Genomic DNA, 21600 nt, shown 5'->3' with positions numbered 1-21600 from the left:
CTTCTTGAAAGTTACGAATGTTGTTCCAAATAAAGTTCTTACAATCATATTTAAAACCATTGACATTGCAATAATCATATCATTAACAGCAACACCTTACCTAATAAATATCCAACCTACCTAGCCCAGGAAGATGAGCATTGTATTTCACACCCAGCTTTAAAAAAAAGGTATTTTGGGGAACTGGACCCCACCTGTAGAGGAAGAGATTAATAAAGCATTAAATGGAGGGAAGGAACGTGCCTGTTAATCGTGCCTTAAATGCGCAGAAACTCCATCTGCAAGATTATTTAGATGTCTTGCCTTGTTGCCTGTTTTCCCAAGCAACTATAGGATGCGGCTGCCCAGCTCTAAATTGTGTCAAAGTGATGTTTTAATCTCATAGAAAAGTGTATGAAAAGACAAGATGTAATTTATGGGAGATGCCTCGATGAAAAGAGAGATTGGAGTGGGTGATCCTGCGCTCTCTCGTGAACCTCGTGTCATGCCTATATTGAAGCCTGGGTGGTTAATCTAATTTGCAATAACAGGGAAAGCTTGGAAGCGGGAAAGCGGGCGGCGGGCGGCGGACGAGCAGGGGGCTGGAGGAAAAAAAGAGTAACGGGGGTTAGCTCACTTCTTCCCTTCTGTTGATGTTCCGCTTATCAAATGCCCCCTGACTCGTCTCTGGCAGTAACGGAGGGGTGTCTTTTGATTTGGGAGGTTAGATAACAGCTTTTTGATTGCTTCTAACACCACACGTCACTCCTCTGACTTGCCCTGGCCTTGGCTTCCAAAGCGACTCTCTTAATTCAGTTTCATTACAGTGTAAACGGTTGGCGTTAATCAAAGCAAAGCAACTTTATATATCCTTACATCCAGTTTCCTAAATCTGCCTAACCCAGCATTTCATCCCTCCAGTATTTGTGTTTTCCAACCTCACGTCTTGAAATAACCGCAGTAATGAGAAACCCCGGAGGTTACAGGGCGTATTATTCGCCTCAAAATGCCTTTAAGTTGCGTTGCATTTTCCTGGTCAGAACTGAGCAACCCTCACCCCCCCCTCCCCACGCTCAATAGGGAAGGGGAAATTAGCAAGCCGCCTTGGGGAACCGTGGTGGATTTGTTTGTTTGGTTTTTTAAAAGCCTTTCTGGTGATTTCGTCTTATACGCGTATTCCTTTAGCAACACAAAGACGCAAAAATTACAACTCTTGAGTAATGCCTTTTTAAAGGTGCATTCAGACTGTTAATTACAGGGGTTTGTGTCAATGGAACTTTATCAATGAGCCGTTTGATTCTGCTATAATTACCGACAAAATAAGACAAGGATGGATCACAATAAAGAATATTCCTTTCACAAAACAATATTGTGCAGGGAGCCTCGTTAAGGCATAATGCAAACAAACAGTTTAGAAAACGCTCTTCCTGACAAAGCAGGACTCGGGGCAGCTTCCAGTTTTCCTAGGGGAGCCGACTTCCCAACGCCCACGAGAAGATTCGAATCCGGGACCAATTCCGGCGAGAAAAACCCACCTGAGCCCGCCCATTTCCCTTTGGGGCTTCCACCAGCGGGACAGAGCGAGTGCGCTTAACTCCGCGCAGGAATGCGCCTCTCGAATAGGGGCCGGGTGGGACGGGCCCATCCAAAGCGCATCTTCAGCAGGGCTTCCGTGGACAGCCTGTGTTCCAAAGGGAAAAGGGGGGAGGGGGGAGGGAGATACAAGGAGAGCCAGCCGCTCTGGCCAAAAGGAACCGCAAATTTTATCTTGTAGGTGAGGCAGGCTCGCCTACCCTACATATATTTGGCTCCCAATTGGAACATCTGGGGATGTTATGTATAATAGGGCAGAAAGCAATTCGGTGGAGAAATAAGTATTCCAACGAGTAAGCAGGATTTATTTCTGGAAAACTGTCAGCCGATTAGCGGGCTCCTCTACAACTATTCTCTCATTAATTCTGCATCAGTCCAGCCCAAGTCTTTATAGTTTTAATAATTGGTTTACCGTCAGCATGGACACTCCCCTTATCTGGTTTTGTCTGATAAAATAGATGAGTGTCAAGAACGTGGCCTCTAGGAAGAGAAAACTGATCCGTACATAACTGTAGGGACAGCGCCTTATAATAGCATTAATCCGTTTTCTTTCCCTTATCCTTCCCCAATTTTTTCCATTCCTTATTTCTTTCGACATATGTGTGGGTATACACGTACACACGCACAACATACACTACCGATGTGTGTGTGTGTTGGTCTTAGCCGTTTTCTTTTCATTTTGCTTTCCTTGTTTTTTTTTTAAAAAAGGACGAAAGAAAATGAAACATTTTCCTTGATGCCTTCTTGGTGGAGAGAAATAGATCAGGTTAGAAAAGTCCCGCTCAAGTCAGCTGCGAGACAAAATCCCTCAACTGTTTTGGGGAATAAGGAAACAGGCTGTGGGAAATACGTTTTCAGGGCTTGAGTCGACAGGTAACCTGGATGGATTCCCAGGACAACAGGAGAAAACCAGGCTAACTCTCAGGGACCTTAAGAGCCGTAAACCGGTTGTGGAGTAGACTGGTTAGAGCGAAATCAGAATTTTCTTTCTTTCACTGTACCTCTTTAGTCCTAAGAGAGCGGCCTGGAGAAACCGTAAGATGGTGTGGAGTGGGTGGGTGGAGAAGTTGAAAACGAAAGCATTTTGTGAGTGAAGTTTTAGTTCTTTTCTCTGGCGGGTCTTCCCATTACCCCGCCCCACTCTTTCATTCATAAACCTGGTGGTAACTCTAGACGCGGTTTGAATATTATTGGCGTCTCTTCCCTCAACTGCTCCCTCCGTTCCGTTAACCCAATTACAGAATTCATCAAGAACTGTGTTGAATTATCTCTTTTCCATACAGTATCAGCATTAGCCTAATTAAAAGCTATAATGTCTGATATAATGATTAAATCGTTAGCTCTGCTGTAGGGAAGCAATATTTTGTTTTCCCTTCAATTAGAAGCTGATTGAGGTTTTTCAGAACAGGTCAGCTGTGAAATTTGAATTATATGTGTGAGCACTGTTCACAGGGGTGAGCCCCCACTCGGAAGCTCCAGAGATTCTCCAAACGCTTTCAAGCCAGCGAGCTGAAAATCGCAAGACACATGCACGCGCGCGCACTCACACAACTCACATTGCCGTGGGGTAGAGCAGAGGTTAAGATCTCTGGAGGAACTACGAGAGGAATCGGGCTTGGTTGGTGGAGGAGAAAAAAAACGGCTTTGCCGTCTAAAAAGATTCTCAAATAGCAAATCGGCCAACCCGCCCTCACGCCTTTTCAGAGAATGAAAGAAGCGGTGAAGCTGGCCCGGTTTCAGGCTGAGTCCTCCATGCCCGTCTCCATCCACCGACCTTTCCTAAATATTTTAGAGGAACGCTTTTCCTTTCAGATAGTACATTGGGATGCCTTCGCGCAAAAAGGAAAGGGCGGGTCAGGGGGAACAGGATCCCCTGGTAAAAAGAGAAGCTCAAGGAAATCAGAACAGCAGAGGGGAGTCAGGGACTGGGATGGGGGATGCGGGGGGCAGGTCGCCCAATTGCCTGTCCTCGGGCTATCCCCGGCTCCAGGAATCCCGAACTGAAGAGCAGCCACCAGACGGCGATCGCCCCCTGCGTTGGGGAGACCCTCGGCGCACCGCACTTGCAGAAGCTTGGGGTCGGTCAGATATTCCGTGGGGTCTCCCGCTCCCTTGCCCTCTACTCGCCTTTTCCTGGTGGGAAACTTGTGGGGATATGCCAGAATCAGCAGAAGCGGACCTTGGTTTTTCAATGAAGAGTTGGGTAGAGTAGGGGAGCAGCACAGGTTCCAGAGGCAGAAAGGAGGGAGGGAGGGAGGAAGGGTCGAAGGAAGGAAGGAAGGAAGGAAGGAAGGAAGGAAGGAAGGAAGGAAGGAAGGAAGGAAGGAAGGAAGGAAGGAAGGAAGGAAGGAAGGAATTGTAGTCCCCATTTGGTGAAGAAGTTGAAAGCAACTTTGTTGGGATGGTTGTGAAGCTTCCTTTCTAGATTCCACTCCATTTGTTCTCTGGTTTGCAGATAACAACAATTTTAGTATAGAGTCCAAGTTTGCTTTCTCAAATACTACCTGTCCCTTATAGTCACTTTGCCGGCTCTTTCTGAGAAAAGAGATTCTGCTGCCCCTTGTTTTGTACAGTGGCAAATTTGCCTTGAACAGCGCTTCTTGTGTGGCTGCAGGTGGAAGTTTCTAAAACCTTCTGACTCTCTGCAGGAAAATATGTGGAGTTCTTTGGCCCACTGATAAGACAAGAGAGACGGTGTCCTGATTTTTCCAACTCATTTTGTAGACATAATACCAGCCCCTGGATCTTCACAGCAAAACAATTTCTAGCTCGTCTTGTGACAAACTGTAACCCATTACTTCACCAACAGTTTCAGAGAGGCCTCTATCCAGTTACCCTGGGAGAATAATCTCGAATTTGGTGACCTGGCTGAATTGATGACTCACTAGGGCATTCCCTATTCCCAACCCCATCCCTCTGCTCAGAGGAAGATCCTAGAGTGTCTGCTTCTTTTGGGGATCTGAGATAGATATCCTCCCTCCTCCCTCCACCTATTTGAAAAGAGTCATTTTCTCCCAATTGTTCACTGCTTCTATTGTAGGGACACATGAAAACATTGCTTTTAATATTTATTTTGCAACAGTAATGGGTTTCATGGATTTGAGGTACCTTGGGGGGGGGCTGCAATTTATGTTTTTTTCTTATTGCCCTTTTATAAGAATTAGAAGAATATGAACTTATGAACCCACCAGCAACTTGTTTGGACACTCACTTAGGCCCTTTAATTGCCATTTTTCTAGTCTCATCAAAAGTTTTTTTGAGGGGAGTATAAGAAGTTAGTACCCCTGAAGAAAAGCAACTCCTGGACTTTTTTGTATGCATCAAAATCTCTAAAGAAACTTACAGGATTTGCAGACCTTTCCACTTAGCAACATCAGTGGCCTGGCCAAATCCTAAACTTCCAAGCCTAATCTCACTTTCAGGAATATCCACATAGGATCAACTCAGCAGCAGCATACAGATATGGATTCCCCCCCCCTTCAGAACAGGTGTTTCTTAGCTAGAGATAAAAACTGGAGAATAATGCATTAGCCTCAAGATATGACTTTTCCCATTTTGTCCAGTGAAGACATCTTGGCACCAAGCGAGCACCACCATGTTTACCATTGAATGGACAAGAAGAACAGCTGTCATTCACCTGTCACTTAGCAACAACACATATCTGCAGGTGTAGATTGTTTACACAGGCTTAGTCCCACTTTAGCATAAACTACATTAAAGCGTGCTAACCCACCATCAGTTCAGAATATTACAAAGTCATATTCATAATAATTTCAAATATTGAATTGAATTTTCTCACTTAAAACTGAACCATACCTACCAGAGAGGTATTAAATTAATTCATCAATCAAGACAAAAAACAATATAGCAATGGATTTTCATATTACACAACTAACAACACACTTATGTTTCAGTTTATGGACATCCACTCAAGTATAAACCTTAAATAGTTTGATACAGTTTTTCAGAATAAGTGCTCACAAAATTACCCCTTTAAATGGATCAGGATAAACCTCTGTATTGTCCACTAGGATTGTTTAATAACTGATCAACTGAGAACATGTAGCAATTTCACATTCTGTAAAATGGAAAGAAATTCAATTGTTTCTTCATTTATTTTCTTATTTATTTACTGCATCTTACAAGTCACTCCAATCCAATAAGACTTGGAGCATGACCAGTATTTCCAAAGTAATATGTCTAAGATCTGGGCATTCAGTTCAATGCTCTCTCTCTCTCCCTCTTCTCCCTCTCTCTCCCCCCTCTCTCTCCCCCTCCCCCTCCCTCCCTCTTTCTCCCCTCCCTTTCCCTCCTCTTTCTTTCTCTTTCCCTCTCCCCCTCTCACTTTCTTCCTCTCTTCCTCCCTCCCTATCTGCAGAATAAGATAAAGTATCTTTTACAGCTTATTTTCTATATTTTTCAGTTTTAGTATTCCACACTGAATAATTGGAATAATTATTCCACACTGAGTGCTAAGCACTTTCACCTATCAAGTGAGAATCCTGAATGAATGAATGTTTAGCTTAGTCCTTAGTCCTTCTGAAATGGTGGCTGTCCATCCTGGCTGACAATGATAAAGGTTGAAATTTGACAATTTGCAAAGACATTAGGTGTGGGGAGATTATTTAGATCTTGTTCCATGAAATGTATGGGCTCTCCTTTATATTATTTCCATCTGGATCCCCAAACCCTTGAAGATTTCTTCCTTTAGGCTCTCAAATATATACTCAGCAGAACTTTCTCTGAGGGTGCCACAGCTGAACCAAAGAGAAACCTATCTAGAAACCCTGCCAGGAATTTCCTGAGTAGTTTGGTTTTAGTGCTAACTGCCATGATTGTTTCAACCTGTCCTTAGCTCCTATTCTAAATATTTTATGATCATGCTACCCTGGACTTCTGGAAGCTGTACATGTCTGGAAGATATCAGGTCAGGGTGATCTGCCTCCCTACAGAATGCTATTTTCCAATGAGATAATTTCCACAGCAGCAAATAGAGAAACTTCATGGTTCTTCAGAGGTCTTTCATCTGGTGCAAAAGACAATTGCCCAGGAAACCTTCGAAAGAGGAAATAATGTTAACAGATGGGCAACATTATACAAGGCTGTGTACATTAAGAAAAGAACTGCATCATAGAAATATTGCAGAAGAAAATGGATGGATTGGGCACTGGATGGGAAACCCTTGAGGCTATGAAATGACAGGTTCTGAGGAAAGCCAACTTCTGCTAGGGGGATATGTAGGTTTCACGATATGAAAATTCCCAGCACTGCATATATTGTTCATAGATGGAACCACATATTTAGATATATAAAGCAATATATTGGTACCACTGATTTAGTTACAATTACAAATTCGCTTGAAAATAGTAAAATATACTTATATCTTGTTGCATCAACCATAATCATAATAATCTCCTGTTGTATTTTAACTACAGTACTAACAAATGAGTTACCAATTTAATGGGGTGAAAAAGTTGATAAACAGCAACTTTTGAAAACAGTAATGGAATGCAAAAGGAATTCTCTGACATTCTCTAGTTATATTTTGCTTTTGCACAACTACTTAGTATTCATTTAGACTGACTGTGCCAAAAGTTCTCAAAAGTCAATAATTGAAGAAAAAAAAATTGAAAATATTTTCAGGTAGAAATGGCCAGTGAGATGCAAACACAGAGATACAACTTTCATACCTATTGAAGTGAAATCCTAATAGTGCCATCTTATATTAGCACACCTTGTTTAGATCGCAGGCCTGGAGGGTTACAGCTGAGTCTCTCGAAGCCATAATATTTTTGATAAACTATTTCATTAAGAAGTTGGAATGACTGTAAACTATAACAGACATTACAAGAAGGCACATGCTATCTTGGGGATGTATATCTCTAAATATTGAGTTACGATATGAGTGCTAGTTTTCTATTATTAAAAATGCTTCTTCTTGAACAAATGTTCCCTATGAACAGGAACCAAAGAGAGGCAGTAGAACAACACAAGTTTAACATGATCATCCAGGAGAAAAATCCATTACTGCAATCAAGACATAAATCAGAGAAAGAGAGTTTATTTAGGATTTCAATTTAGGACTTCAATTTAATTTATTTGGGCAATTAAATGATCCAAGACTTACTACCAATAAAACATACAAAGGATTTCCTCTGTGTGTTTATTGTTAATGTTAACTACCAGATTTCAAAAAGAGTTTAAAATAATTTCCCTATAACTCAGTTTTAACTAGTTTACCTGAGAATTATTTATAGCACCATCACACACCTCTCATTCATAATGTTCATAAAAGATTGTGCAGCAGGTATTTAGTTGGCAGTGCCCTTCTCATCACTTCAAATAATCAAGTTCAATGAGTCCTTCTTCCATGCCTCCTCCATACAACATGGGTGTGCTCGAGAACACTCCTAAAGTTAGTGTGCTGGAGATAAACCCTGTCCCACAGGGTTAATCTAAAAGTTTACTTTATCTTTCCCAGCACCTTTTTTTACGACTGGCTCGCCTGCATGCACACACACACACATGCGCCCACACAAACACCCCACTGCCTTCAGAAAGGCATGGGTAAAAAGAGAAAAAGAACCTTTCTGAGATTAGATACAAACTCCAGTTTGGGAGCAAAATTATATTTGCAGGTTGCCAACTTTCTATCAATCCACTCGCGAACGCTATCCTCTCCCCGTTGAGATACACGCTGTGTCGGGCTAAACTGTAGGCACCGCCGTCTGTGTGTGTGTGTGTGTGTGTGTGTTTGTGTGTCTGTGTGTGCGACTGTCTGTGTCGCGCGCGCATTTCAAATTTTGAACAGCTCGATCTGCTGGTGGGTAAAACGCTGCCTGAATCCTGATTCCACTGAGAACCGCTGGTCTTTGTGGCATATGACCTCCAAAAGGTTATTGTAGCAATTGTTGCCGTTATTGACGCCGCTATTGAAGTAATTGATGGCTATTACCGCTTCCTTCAGTTGGTTCTGTTGTTGTTGTTGTTGTTGTTGTTGTTGTTGTCGCCGCTGCTCCTGCTTGGGCAGAGTTTTAATGGTGGCTCTGACCCCTTCCGTGGCCCCTCCCAGAGATTCACACCCCCTCCGCCCCCGCCCTTCCCTGCCAGCTCCAGAAGAGTTTGTACTTCTCACCTCCGGACGTCACTCCTCAATTGCGCCATGCAAATCGTCCCCCGCCGGCGCCCTCCCATTGGCCAAGGCAAACTCATTTAATCCCAGTTCGGTGCGCCTTGTATGGCTGCTGGGCTCGTCTCTCGCCGAATCTCTCGGCTGCTCCTCCTTTCCTGGTTCCTCCGGGCGCGAGGAGGGAAACCACCGAGAACAAATTGTTGTGCAAGTTCTGCTCCCTGGCTGGAGGCTCTTTCTTTTCTCCTCCCCTTCTCTTCTTCCTATATTCTCCCCTTTCTTTCTTTCTTTCTTTCTTTCTTTCTTTCTTTCTTTCTTTCTTTCTTTCTTTCTTTCTTTCTTTCTTTCTTTCTTTCTTTCTTTCTTTTTCTCTTTCTTTCTTTCTTTCCTTTCTCTCTCTCTCTCTCTCTTTCCTTCTTTCTTTCTTTCCTTCTTTCTTTTTTTCTCCCCCCCCTCCTCCTTTCCCTCGGTGCTTATCATTTAATTACGTCTCTTTTCTCCCCCTTTTTAATTTTGCGGGAAGCCGAGGTGATAGAGGGGGAGGGGGGGTTTCCTGTCTCTTTCCCTCCGTTCACTTGGGACCGGCGGATGCGAGTCACACACGCTCCCTCCCTCCCTCCACGCTCTCCCTCCCTCCCTCCCTCCTCTCTGCCTCTCTGCCGGTGGAAGTTAGCAGAGAAGGGGGGGCCATTAGATCACTTCGGCAGCGGCGAGAAGGAGGGGAGTCCTGCCTGCGAAGCGCGCGTCTACCAGGCGAGAGAAGGAAAAGAAGCGTTGAGAGTTGGGCTCCCATTTTCTCCGTTCTGCTCGGCGCAGTGGAGCTGCGGGACTTTCGCTGTTCTTTAGCCAGCTCTCCGCCTTGCACCTGTTCGAGTCGCCTTCGCAGCCGCCGTTTGCCTCGGGCCGAGGCGGTCCCCGGAGGAAGAAAGTTTTGCTGCCGCCTGAGGAGATTCTCGCGCGCGCGCTCCCGCTCTTTCTTCAAGCTCACAGGGACCAGCCGAAGTGCCCCCACAGGCAGACTCTCGGGGGCTCCCTCCTCCTCCTCCTCCTCCTCCTCCTCCTTACCTTTGATCGTCGTAGTGCACTCCTATACCATTTCTTACGCCTCAGCACCTCGTCTTCTCTCCCGGGCTCCTTCGTCTGTGTTTCGCTTCGCCCCTCCGCTCGGCAGACGCCCGGCTCCTTTGCTCTATGTTTTGACATTGTGGAGCCTGGTGGCCCCTAGCAAACTGCGTGAATGTATAGCATGATGATGGAGGCGGACATGCACTCGCCCGGTGGAGCCCAGGTCACCACCAACCTTTCGGGCCAAACCGGTGCGGGAGGAGGCGGCGGCGGAGGTGGCGGCGGCGGGGGGCCCAAGGCCAACCAAGACCGAGTCAAGAGGCCCATGAACGCCTTCATGGTTTGGTCGCGGGGCCAGCGGCGGAAGATGGCCCAAGAGAACCCCAAGATGCACAACTCCGAGATCTCCAAGCGCCTGGGCGCCGAGTGGAAAGTCATGTCCGAAGCGGAGAAGAGACCCTTCATCGACGAGGCCAAGCGCCTGCGGGCGCTGCACATGAAGGAGCACCCGGATTATAAATACCGGCCGAGGAGAAAGACCAAGACTTTGCTAAAGAAAGACAAATATTCGCTGGCCGGCGGGCTGCTAGGCGCCGGTGGTCCCGGGGGCGGCCCTCCGGTAGCGATGGGCGTAGGAGTGAGCCCCGCCGGCGTCCAACGCTTGGAGAGTCCCGGTGGAGGTGGCCCCGGGGGTGGCGGGAGCGCCGGCGGAGGTGGCGGAGGCTCAGGCGGTGGCTATCCGCATATGAACGGCTGGGCTAACGGCGCGTACCCGGGCTCGGTGGCGGCGGCGGCGGCGGCGGCGGCGATGATGCAAGAAGCACAGCTCGCTTACAGCCAGCACCCAGGCAGTGGTGGCCACCCGCACGCCCACGCTCATCACCCGCACCCGCACAATCCCCAGCCAATGCACCGCTACGATATGGGCGCCCTCCAGTACAGCCCCATCTCCAACTCGCAGGGCTACATGAGCGCCTCGCCGTCGGCCTACGGCGGCATCTCCTACGGCGCCCAGCCACATCAGAACTCGGCTGCTGCGGCCGCCGCGGCCGCCGCAGCTGCCGCGGCCGCTTCGTCAGGAGCTCTCGGCGCGCTGGGGTCCTTGGTCAAATCCGAGCCTAGCGTGAGCCCACCCGTCACCTCAGCGCACTCACGGGCCCCTTGTCCCGGGGACCTGCGCGAAATGATCAGTATGTACTTGCCCGGCAGCGAAGGCGGGGACCCAGCAGCCGCCGCCGCCGCCGCTGCAGCCGCGGCCGCTGCCCAAAGCCGGCTCCACTCTTTACCCCAGCACTATCAGGGCACCGGCACGGGGGTGAACGGCACCGTGCCCTTGACGCACATCTGAGACGGACCGAAGGATGGACGCCGCCGCCGCCGCCGCCGCCGCCACTGCAGCCAAAGGGGATGTGGTCCTTGGAGCGGGCTGGCTCCCTCTGCGCCATCCCTTTTCCCAACTCTTCCCCGCAGCCCCTTTTGTACAGAACCAGGGCGATGCTTTGAAGTCCTTATAATTATTATTATTATTATTATAACAAACATTCATAGTACAAAGGATAATGAAGAGAAAAGGTAACAGGTTGCTGTAATGCTAACTCCTTCTCGTGTCTCCCTCAGCCCAAAGAACTAGGTTTTGAAACCAGTGGGGGTTATTATTATTATTATTATTGCTATTATTCCTTCTGTTGTTGTTTTAGACGAACTGTGTTTTAACTGAGATTTTTTTTCCTTTTGTACAGTATTTATCATTCACCCACAAATCACATAGCCTTTTTATTTACTAAGCAGTATGGGGATCGGGAGAGAAACCGAGAGAAGAAAATGCTAATTATTATTAATAATTCAAAGGTTTAGGTGATGCCAACTTCTTTGCCATATAGAAGCATTAACTGGTCGCTATTGGGGCAACTTCTTGTGAAGATTTTAAAGCCTAATTAAAGAAAAAATAAAGTCAAGAACCATCTTAAAACTTTTTGGGGTGCTTCTTATAAAGCAGGGTTCTTTTGGTTCTGTTTATTTATAAGGGTTTTTGTTTCATGATCAAGAACAATATTCTGAATTTTGTAAATGTTTCTTATGTCTGCATTTTTCTTTTGGTAACTTTTTATATTTTTTTCTTGTAAATGCATTGTGGAATAATTTTAATTAATTTTAGGCATTAAAAGGGAATTCATAAATGTGTATATAGTTTACTAAAAAGCATTTTCGCTGAAGAAGAAAACAAATAAAAATCTAAAGATAAGTTTGATTCTGAGTTAAATCAATTTCAAAATAAAATTGGAACCAGGTGATCCAAAATATACTAATTCATGACATGCCTTTAAACTGGACACTTTGTATGTTTAAATATAACTGGAAAAGATCGGTAACACCAAAAATCTAACATGGGGTAGCCTTTCATGGTTTTTATTTTAAAGCAGTTAGATCTAGTGATTTAAAGGCACCACGCTACAAAAAGGAGACTGAGTTCTAGTCCCAAACCGATTGGGTGACTTTGGGCCAGTCACACTCTCAGCCCAACTTACTTCATAGGGTTGTTGTTGTTGTGGAGAAAATAGGAGGAGGAAGGAGTATTAAATATGTTTGCCACCATGAGTTATTTTTAAAAAATATTAAAGGTAGAATTTTTTTTAAAAAAAGCAAATGGAGGAAAGTGGGGGTTTTAATTTGTTTTTAAGTGGTGTAGGTTTGGGATATTATTTTAATATCTGTGCAGTATGGCTAAAGAAGGCAATGCAGTAAGTCATTTCTAGACTGTATTTCATTTATTTTGTTAAATTATGTAACTGCTTGGTAAACATAAATAAGTTTTTGTCTAACTTCTGTTTCTTCAGTTAGCACCAGAGTTTTAAAAAGTTTGGACAATGCCTCTCTCTCCCCCAGCTCCCAATTTCTTTCACTCCACACTGTGTTTGTGGTATTTAGATGAAAAACAATTTCTTGTATGAATATTGATCAAGTTTAGGCACAATGAAGGATAGCTAACATTTAAAAAATGGTTTATATATTGCCCCAGCAAAATGATCTTTTGGCGGAGGGTAAATGCTGTTACATTCAAGTAATATATTTGTTTGCAGACATTTCTGTTGTTTAACGTTTTAAATTTTACTTTTAAAGTTATTTCTTCCATGGCTAAAATGAAGTTAGATATTAAACTTGACAGAATACTAAAGCCAAAGGTTAGGTTGCAGATTATAATTATTGCTTCAGCTTGAAAAAAAGAAAGAAAAAAAAAACATATAAGGAAATCATGCCTGTTAATAGCCTGGGTGGGGGATGGCAATGAAGTCCAGAGGAAAAATATTGGATAAAGTAAATATTTAATATTTTATTTGTGTCCATTGCCTGCAGTTCCTGAAACAACTTACTCAGAAATAACCACTACTGAATCTCTATGAAACCCTTGGGTAGGTGCCAGTTTATTCCAGAGTAAAACCTTTGACAGATGAGAAGCCACACACATTTTCTGGAAGTAAGCCCCTCTGGTTTCAGCGACATTTATTTTGAAGTGATGTGGTTAACAACCGCAAGAGCTGACTGATTGAATTTCTTTTAGAAACTGCTTACATTATATTGTTTTGCGGTCTAAGCAATAGCCATCTTTATTTAAATGATTAGTTTTCTTTATCGATTGGGGGTTTTGTTTGTTTTTTTAAAAGGAAATAAAATATATTTCCATTTTGCTTGCTTATTTTATTCAGTACAATTTTGATCTTCGATGAATTCTACCTCTACCCTGTACACACACACACTTTTCTCTGATGCCCCCCAGTACTGCAGGTGAATGTTTTGAAGTGGTACCCTTATGGCATCAGTGGATCTATGTATCATTTCCCAACCGAGATTCTGCCAAGGAAAGGCTCCTTCTTCTGGATAAACCAATCGGTGCTTGATCTGCGCTTTCTCTCTCCCTGTCACATTGCAGTGTGTTGGTTGAGAAGACAGAGAAAGGCAGAAACATTCCAAAATTGCACCTTTACTTCAATAAACCTGTTCTCAAAGTATAGAGGCTTGCAATCTGTGCAAATAATCGGTGAGGATCTTCAGTTACAGTTCATTAAATTGGCAGCTGTCAGATCCAGATCTGATTTTGTAGAGAAATGTAATAAACCTCTTAGCGTTTGAGAAAGTAATCTGCATTTCTCTTTGCATGCAAACTACCCCAGGAACTGGGGGAGGTGGGGTGAGGGAAGAAGTGAATGGGGAAAGGTTAAATACCAGATGTACTACCTCCACATTCCGGCATCAGGTTTGGTATTTCAAATCTCTTGTTCTGAGCATTAGCTCTGGGTGTTATACTGTAATAACATCTGCGGTGCTATTAATATATGCCAATTAACCTCCTAATTCAAATATACCCCCAACCCTTAAAACATTTAACTTTACTGGTATTACAGAGAAACAATTCGGGCCAAAGTATAGTATGTTAAAGATCCATTGGGAAATAATGAAGTGTGTGCTTGTTGATTGTCCAACTACAATCAGTTGGACTAAAAAATATTTAGTTTTCATTGCCCAGTGTCCTTATATTGCTAGTGGTCATGATATGAGAAAAAAGACCACCTTTATTAGATTTGTTCAGTTTGTGTCTGAACAATTAGTGTGTTTCTATTTTTTTTTTAATCTTTCTAATCCTCATAGAATAAATCCCAATAATAATAAAGTTAGAAGTAAGGTTTTTTTTTTAAGGAAATTGCCTGTTATTGAGTGAATAGAGACAACTAAACTAAACTGTAAACGATTGTTTTATTTTAAATATTTCTCCTTTGGAATTGTTCACCCTACAGTTTGACTGGCAAAGCTATTAAAACCACCTGTGTGGGTTCCTTTCTACTGAAGGCTGCTTCTTCAGTGCTACCGAGATCAACTTAGAGGCAATGAAGCGTGAGGGACGGTGGATTTTAGAAGTTCGGATACCCTTGCTTCGGGTCTGTAGTGGGGAACGAGAACAATACCCCTCCTCCCCCGGCTTGCTTCTCTCGCGCGCTCCATCCGGGAGGAGGAGGAGGAAGAGGTCAAAACCTTAGCCCGCAAACAAATCCAACGTTCCCAGGTAGATTTGAGCCTCTTTGCTGTTTTGGAGGACGCAGGGCGTTTCCGGGCCACTGATGAGAACTCGCAATGCTGCTCCAAGGACAACCTCAAGTCGAATTTCAAGCAGCCCCTTCCCCTGCCCTCTCCATCAGACAGCCTTCTTTCTGGCCCGTTCAGATCTTATCTTAGCCAAGTGGGAGGTGGGAACACTCTGAGATCTGCTTAGAGAACCGTGAAAAACGCACAATGAAGCCCCAGCCGGAGCGCTTGGGACGGGGGGGGGGGGCAGGGTCAGGAGGGAAGGGGTGGAGAGGGGCGACCAATCTGCCCTTTCCCAGCCTTTCTTGCCGACCATAGCAGACCGCCAAGAAGAAAAGAAAAACCGAATTCGGCGCGCAGTAAACGTTGATGTGTATTCCATAATTAGCAGTTAGGTAATCCTCTCTGGCCCTTCTGGTAACAAAAGTTCTGCGCCTGAAAGTTGTTCTATTTATTCTAACATCAAAAATTTGCTGTCGGGACGCGATACAGTAGATCTTGTGTGGGTTGAATTAACGCCCCAAGCTACTATCCCCTTTGCAACTTGACTAACTCTCCGGAATCTTTTTCCTCTTCCCTTGGTGTGCCCGATCTTTTAATCCTTCCAGATTCTCTTTCTCGGCCTTCACTTGGGGAGTCCTTCGTTTTCTGACACTCGCGTCCCACCTTCTGCGATCTCCCCAACTTCAGCTTTTGCCTTTCTTTTACTATTCCTTATCTCCGAGAGCGCCTTTCCCACTCCAAATCATCGCTGCCCTGCCCCCGTTATTAAGTCCATCTCCTTTCCCAGAAGCGCCTGGTGGGAAGAGGCTAGTGCTGCGGAGAAGCTTTGCCTGGAGAGGGTTGACGGCCAGGGAAACAGAGAGTCGCCCTTAGGGCTGCCTACGACCGATACCTTCGCCAGTTTTGAGGGCCGCGTTTCCAACTTCACCAGTTCTTTTTCCCCGACCCGTGTCTTCTCCACCAGAGCTATCCACTCATTTTTAAGATTCTCCTGATTTGCCATCGATTTCGTAGAACTCTTTTAGTACCCTTTAGTGCCCAAATTCCGGAGACCTCCTGCCAAACTAACCGAGAGAGTAACTAGGAGGTGTTGCTGTTGACCATTCCCCTCCCTAATCCGCAGAGTAATCAGAGCCAAGGAGGACCCCGGGGGAAATCAGGCAGAAGTCTCCCAGGCAGGCCTTGACTTCCTTGGGAGTGAAATACCTCGCCACAGCGAACAAGTCTTGCGGCTGTTTCTTGCTACCGAACCCTCCCGTCGCCTCAGCCTATCGAACGGCTGGGCCGGTAAATCCCATGGAAAAGAATCACCCCCAGTGCCGTCGCAGCTGAGTCTCGACCAGCCACGCACTCCTCGTTTTCCTCCATCACCCCTCCCGTTAACTCAGTCTGGGCCTGCCTTCGCTGGCCATCCTCCGCAGTCTGGCTGCGCTCACTTCCCTCCGGGGTTCCCCCCCCCCTTCGTTCCTCTCTTGGGACGGTCCTCCGTGGCTTTTCGGAAGCCCTTCTCCTGTCATTGAACCGGCCTTCCCCAGAGGTAAGTGACGAGCCTCTCAGCTCTCCGCGAATAGATAGCGGAGCTCCTTGTTTTGAGCGCCTCAGGCCTGGGGGCGGGAGCGCAAGGGCTGGAGGCAGGGCAGGACAGGGCGGCAGTGCGAAAAGTGGAGGGAGAGGGAGAGGAGAGTGTTTGCAGAACGTGGGATTAAGCAAACCGGAGAGATCTGACCCCGGGATCAACGGCTAGTCAAACCTATTTACGATCACCCGGCCTCCAAAAACCGCTGATGGCTCCCACTGCTGTAAGAGGCTTGCCGGGCAAGAAGTGAAACCGGAGCCCCCTACTGCGCGCGCAGGGGGGAGGGGGAGGCGAATCTGGGCCTGCCTTTTGGTCACGGCGCTCAGGCGCGGGCCCGAAAAATGCTGGCTCTGGCGCGAAGAAGAAGCTGAACTGGGTGGCCATTTTGGGAGAAAATCATTGGCGGTTGTGGCGCAGGGACCGGCCCAATCTTTAAGCGGCGGGATTCTGGTTTCCTCGGGCAGAGCCGGGCCAGGACTGCCAATACTCTTGGCAAAACAATTCCTCCCTAAGGGACCGGGCTCCTTCCCGAATATTGTTCACTATTGACAATCCTTGGCAGGACAATTAAGAGTGGAACCAAGGTTTCAGTAGTTGGATATCTTTATAGACTACCATTTAACTGGACTATTGATTTCAAAGCGAGAAGAAAGGATGGGTGTATTGGGAATGTCAGATGAACTTTCTGCCTCCAGGCCTTTCCGAATGTGTGGGGGTGTGAGCAGTCTTGAGTTGTGTGATTGCATAGACAAGCCCCTGAAGTTTTTCTGGCGGGTTTTCAGAAGTGGCCATTGCCATGGCCATCTTCTTCCTATAACTGAGGAAGAATGATTGGCCCAGATCACCTCAGTAGCTTCCATGCTTAGTGAGAACTTAGTCCTCAGAGTCTCCCACTTATATCTTTAACCACACCATCAGAGCCATTAAAAAAACCTCACTCTTTCTGACAGAATTTCAATCTTCTTCCAACTTTGAGAACCAAAAGACTATGGTAAAAATGAAGAAACTGGCAGGGATTTGGATGAGAGCTTCCTGTATCCCCTGTCCATGCCTCCACCTAAATCTATCTTCAGATCTCTCTGAAAGCTTGCATATAAGAAGCTGTTTTGTCTGACAAAGCATCCAGAGATAAATAATCTCTTATGAAATTCTGCCATATGATGTTTCCAGGAATATGGGCAGGGTTGGGGAACTTGTAGCCTCAAGATGCTGGTGAAGTCTTAACTCCCTTCATTCTCAACCGGTGTCATCAAAAGTAAGTAAAAGTTGGGGGCTGGAGTTGCAATTCCTTCTTCCTATGGTAGGAAGTTGCATCTGGCAAATGGGAACAAAACAAGCAACACCTACGAACAGCAACCTGGCAGCCTCCAGAGGCACTTAATTACAACTCCCTTTGTTCTAATTCACACTGCCTGGGGATGGTGGGCTTTGTAGTTCAGTACATTTGTAGTTCAGAGTGCCAAGTTGGGAATGATTACCTTAAGATGATTGGTGCTGATATAATTGAAGGATAGCATTTTGCAGGCCAGTTACTTATACGCAACCTTTCCACCCTGTTTTCTGGATGTTCTCCCCTACTCCTTATCTAAAATAGCTAATTTTAAAAAGGGGAGATTACCATAAGTAGCTCCATAGATCTGTGGAAAAATAATTGATGTACTAACAAAAGGGAATATATGTGGGAAACTAGAATTGCTTTCTTGTCGGGGGGAGGGGGGGAGGAAACATCCAGCTCTCTGGATTTAATAACAACCATTAAATGAGGACCCAGTTTGTGGGGGCAATAAGCTGACTTTGTATAAATATACAAAAGTATGAAGGCTATTGCTTAACGCACTGTAAGCCGCCCTGAGTCTCCGGAGAAGGGCGGCATATAAATCAAATTAAAAAAAAAAAAAAAAAAAACCACATGAAAAATAAATACCACAACTGAAATTAGGCTGAAGAAACTCACAGATCATGATAATGCAGATAATTTCATTGGAGAAGTAAACATATTAGACAAATGAAACTCCAACCATGGCAACTTTTTACATGGTACCAAAGGCCACCACCGTCTGTAGCAAAAGCACAGTCTGTGGAGACTTGCTGAGGCAATTAAGTCTTTGCCGAAGGATGTGCAAAGGAGGCCTCTTGGGCACTTTCCCCCTTTTCAAGCCACGCAAACACCACCATTGTTCTTGCCGCTATGGAGGATATGCTATGTCAGCTCTCAATTGTAGGCCCTGCTGGATAGGGGCTGGTGTTGGCAGCTGTTCTTGTGACCCCTTTCCAAACTTATGCAATACTAATTGCTTATTTTTTTTAAACCACCATTTCACCACAGCAAAACTGTTTGGGAAAATACAGAAAGTGCCCCATACTTTTCAAATCTTTCTGCTTTCTTATGGCGGAACTAAGAAATCAGAAATAGACCACATTCCAATGATATGAATATTAATAACAAAACCTCATATTTCATAATTTTTCCAATGGAAAAAAATACGGTGCCAAGGAACTTTTTCCCCCTTTCCCATCCATGGCCAGTGCTCAAGAGAGACAATCACAATTCAAGGTGTTAGTTATTCAAATATTACATATATAAATAATGTCTTTGAATCTCATTGCAAGAAAAAGACAATTGTAATGGAAGAAAAGTGGGAATAGATCATTAGACATGCTAATCTTTATACGGTAAGAAGACCTAGCCTATTCCTGCAGCAAAATGAGGTGGTAGACTCTTGAGAAGTAACAGTGGAGTGGAGTAGACTACTTCAGATGTCTGTGGGGGAGTTCAGGACACTGGGGAGAAACCTTGCAATCTCCTATGCTATTTACAGATAGGGTTCTTTTTTGTTGTTTTGTTTTGCTTTGCTTTGCTTTGCTTTCTTTTGTTTTTCACATAGCCAAGTATTTAACAACAGCAACAGTGTGACACCAGAACACCCACCTGAAATATAAAAGTGGCACAGTCTATTCTTCCACCTTAGGAAAACTGCCAGCTCATTACAATCTCTCTCTCTCTATTGTATTTGTTCCAAGTACTTTGAAGTTCTTGTTTACTAGAGTAATTAAATTTAAGAGGAAAATGAAAATTTCCCATTTTAAAGAACCTCTGGAAATAGAAGTATAGACATATCACATGGGACCAGAAAATGAATTTTTAATTAAAGTAGAGATGAATTTAGTTAAGTCAATCATTACCTGTTTAATTCTCATTCTTTATTTCTCTCGTCTCTTATTAAGAGATACTTACTGAGGCAAATAAGGCAATTATTATCCATTAAAATAACTAGAAGTTATTTCTTATATGTTTATTTAATATTGGAACTTTGCGGAATGAAAATGTAATGTGAATGTATCTTCTTTCCTTTTTCCAAAATATGACCTCCACAGCAATTTTTCATCTAATAGAAATAGAAATTCCTTAGGAGAGACCCCATTATACATATGTAAAGGAAACTGATGTAAAAACTTTTATCAAGTGATTTAAAGAATATTAAAATATATATAAATCCAGGAAAAGGAACAAAAATTGAACAAGCAGCTCTAATGCATTTCTGATTTTCATAATACTGAGTACACAGATATTCTATGGTTCCATTGAGGGCTGACCAACATAGGTCTGAAACTAAAATACAGAACTGTGAAGGACACTGATAGTTGGGATGGGGAGCCTGGGAAGAAAGGTGTGTTGCCTTTAATTACATACAAACATCTTTCCTAAAGCAGCCTGGCAGGACCATTAAGTCTCTTTTCTTCCCTTATCCAAATCCTCACAGCCTCAGGATAAATCCCTTTCTGAGGAAAAACTGGGAAAGGGGACAAAGCACAACAATGAACAGCCAAAATTGTTCCCAAGACCTTGAGAAGAGGAAGAGATTGGTTGGTATAATGCCAAAGCCACAGGTGAGTAATTATTGTCTTGTACCAGAGATATCTCATTAACTTGGCTAAATAAAACAGGAATATAAAGGATTACTAAATACAGTTTAGAAGCTGTTACTAAAATCACTTAATGCCCAGAGGCATTTTGATGTTTGTTTGATGTTTGTTTATTCATTAAATCAATTTATTACCTTCCCTGTTCACAAAGTAATATGTTCAGTCTATCAGTTAAGTCAGGAATTGCTGCTTAAAGAAAATATGCATGTGTAGATATATCATAGACCAGTCCCTGGTTGAATTATTACAGATAGTAATTAATATAAAAAGTTATGTGATTAGATTTGGTGGTTGCTAACCTCAAAAACTCAAATACTAGTTCTTTCTATAATAATTGGTATTCCCAAATTTGGTCTTAATATTAAAGTAAACAGTGGTACAATTTAACAAGGCTACTATCCTTAGAGTTATTGCTCCCTATTATACTGCAGAGCAAACTATAATCCAACTTCAGGCCTCAGGAATTTTTAGGAGAAATGTAGTGCATTCTTCCTATTATTGTACAATACAGTGTACAAAGAAACTCCTAACAAGTCAGCCTTATTGTTAGAACTTGAGATGGTAGAAGGAGAATGTAAGGTTGTTACATATTTGCAGAGTTTGTAGCAGTATCTCATTTAATTCAAACACCAAAAAATAACTTGCATGTGCGATTAGTCATCAACATTTTAATCACCTTAAAAGGAACTTTAACTTTATTAGTTATATCAGCACAAACTATACAGCAGCTTTTAGTCCAAACAGTGCTTTACACTTGATGGGAGTTATATGGTGAATATAAGTAGCTCTTTCTGATTGACACAAAATGCATGAATATAAAAAAATATGTTTCTGATGTGAGTTTAAAATTGTTCCTTTTAAAGGCAGTTTTAATTACCCTATTGATTTCGATGGGATTTCAAGGCCTGATAACTCTTTGAATTGAGAAATCTTTTAAAGTATGAAAAAATACAAATTCAGATTATTCAGGACCTCATATCTCCAAGTACCTGAAAATTTAACAATGGCTGGGGAGGAGACTGTATCTATTACATTATTAAATCAATGATAGCTTAATGTTTATCATCCTGATATAGTTTTCAAATGATTGTGAACTTGCCCCCTTTTATTACAAGATAGGAGTGCACAATTTAGTGCATCTGAGTTCAATGGGAAGATGCAGTTATACTTGATTAGAGAACAGAAATCTGCCGCATGCTGACTCAGACCATTAATCCCCTGAGCACTTTAGAGTCTGGGTAGTTCTTCTGTGTTTAAA

At 43.8% G+C, this 21600-nt stretch overlaps 1 protein-coding gene across 10 annotated transcripts in view; it reads left to right on the top strand.

The window, feature by feature from the left end:
• Window positions 1–21600, top strand: part of SOX1 (SRY-box transcription factor 1) — a 486872-nt gene that overhangs the window by 425555 nt on the left and 39717 nt on the right. For 7 of the 10 annotated variants that reach the window (XM_087895434.1, XM_087895430.1, XM_087895431.1 and 4 more), the window contains exons 1-2: window positions 9935–16379; window positions 20180–20306. The exons of 1 other annotated variant lie outside the window; for it this stretch is intronic. In XM_087895434.1, the coding sequence (XP_087751560.1) occupies window positions 9939–11114 (1176 nt within the window). In that variant the 5' untranslated portion in view covers window positions 9935–9938 and the 3' untranslated portion in view covers window positions 11115–16379; window positions 20180–20306. Of the gene's footprint in view, window positions 1–9934; window positions 16380–16520; window positions 16642–20179; window positions 20307–21600 lie in introns of those variants that run through there. 2 more of the 10 variants (XR_015734548.1, XR_015734545.1) reach the window with 2 other exon arrangements.

Source organism: Pantherophis guttatus, chromosome 5 (assembly GCF_059756535.1).
Source record: "Pantherophis guttatus breed Tessera chromosome 5, ASM5975653v1, whole genome shotgun sequence".
In the NCBI taxonomy this organism is placed as follows: Eukaryota; Metazoa; Chordata; class Lepidosauria; order Squamata; family Colubridae; genus Pantherophis; species Pantherophis guttatus.
This window is presented reverse-complemented; position numbering and strand designations above follow the sequence as displayed.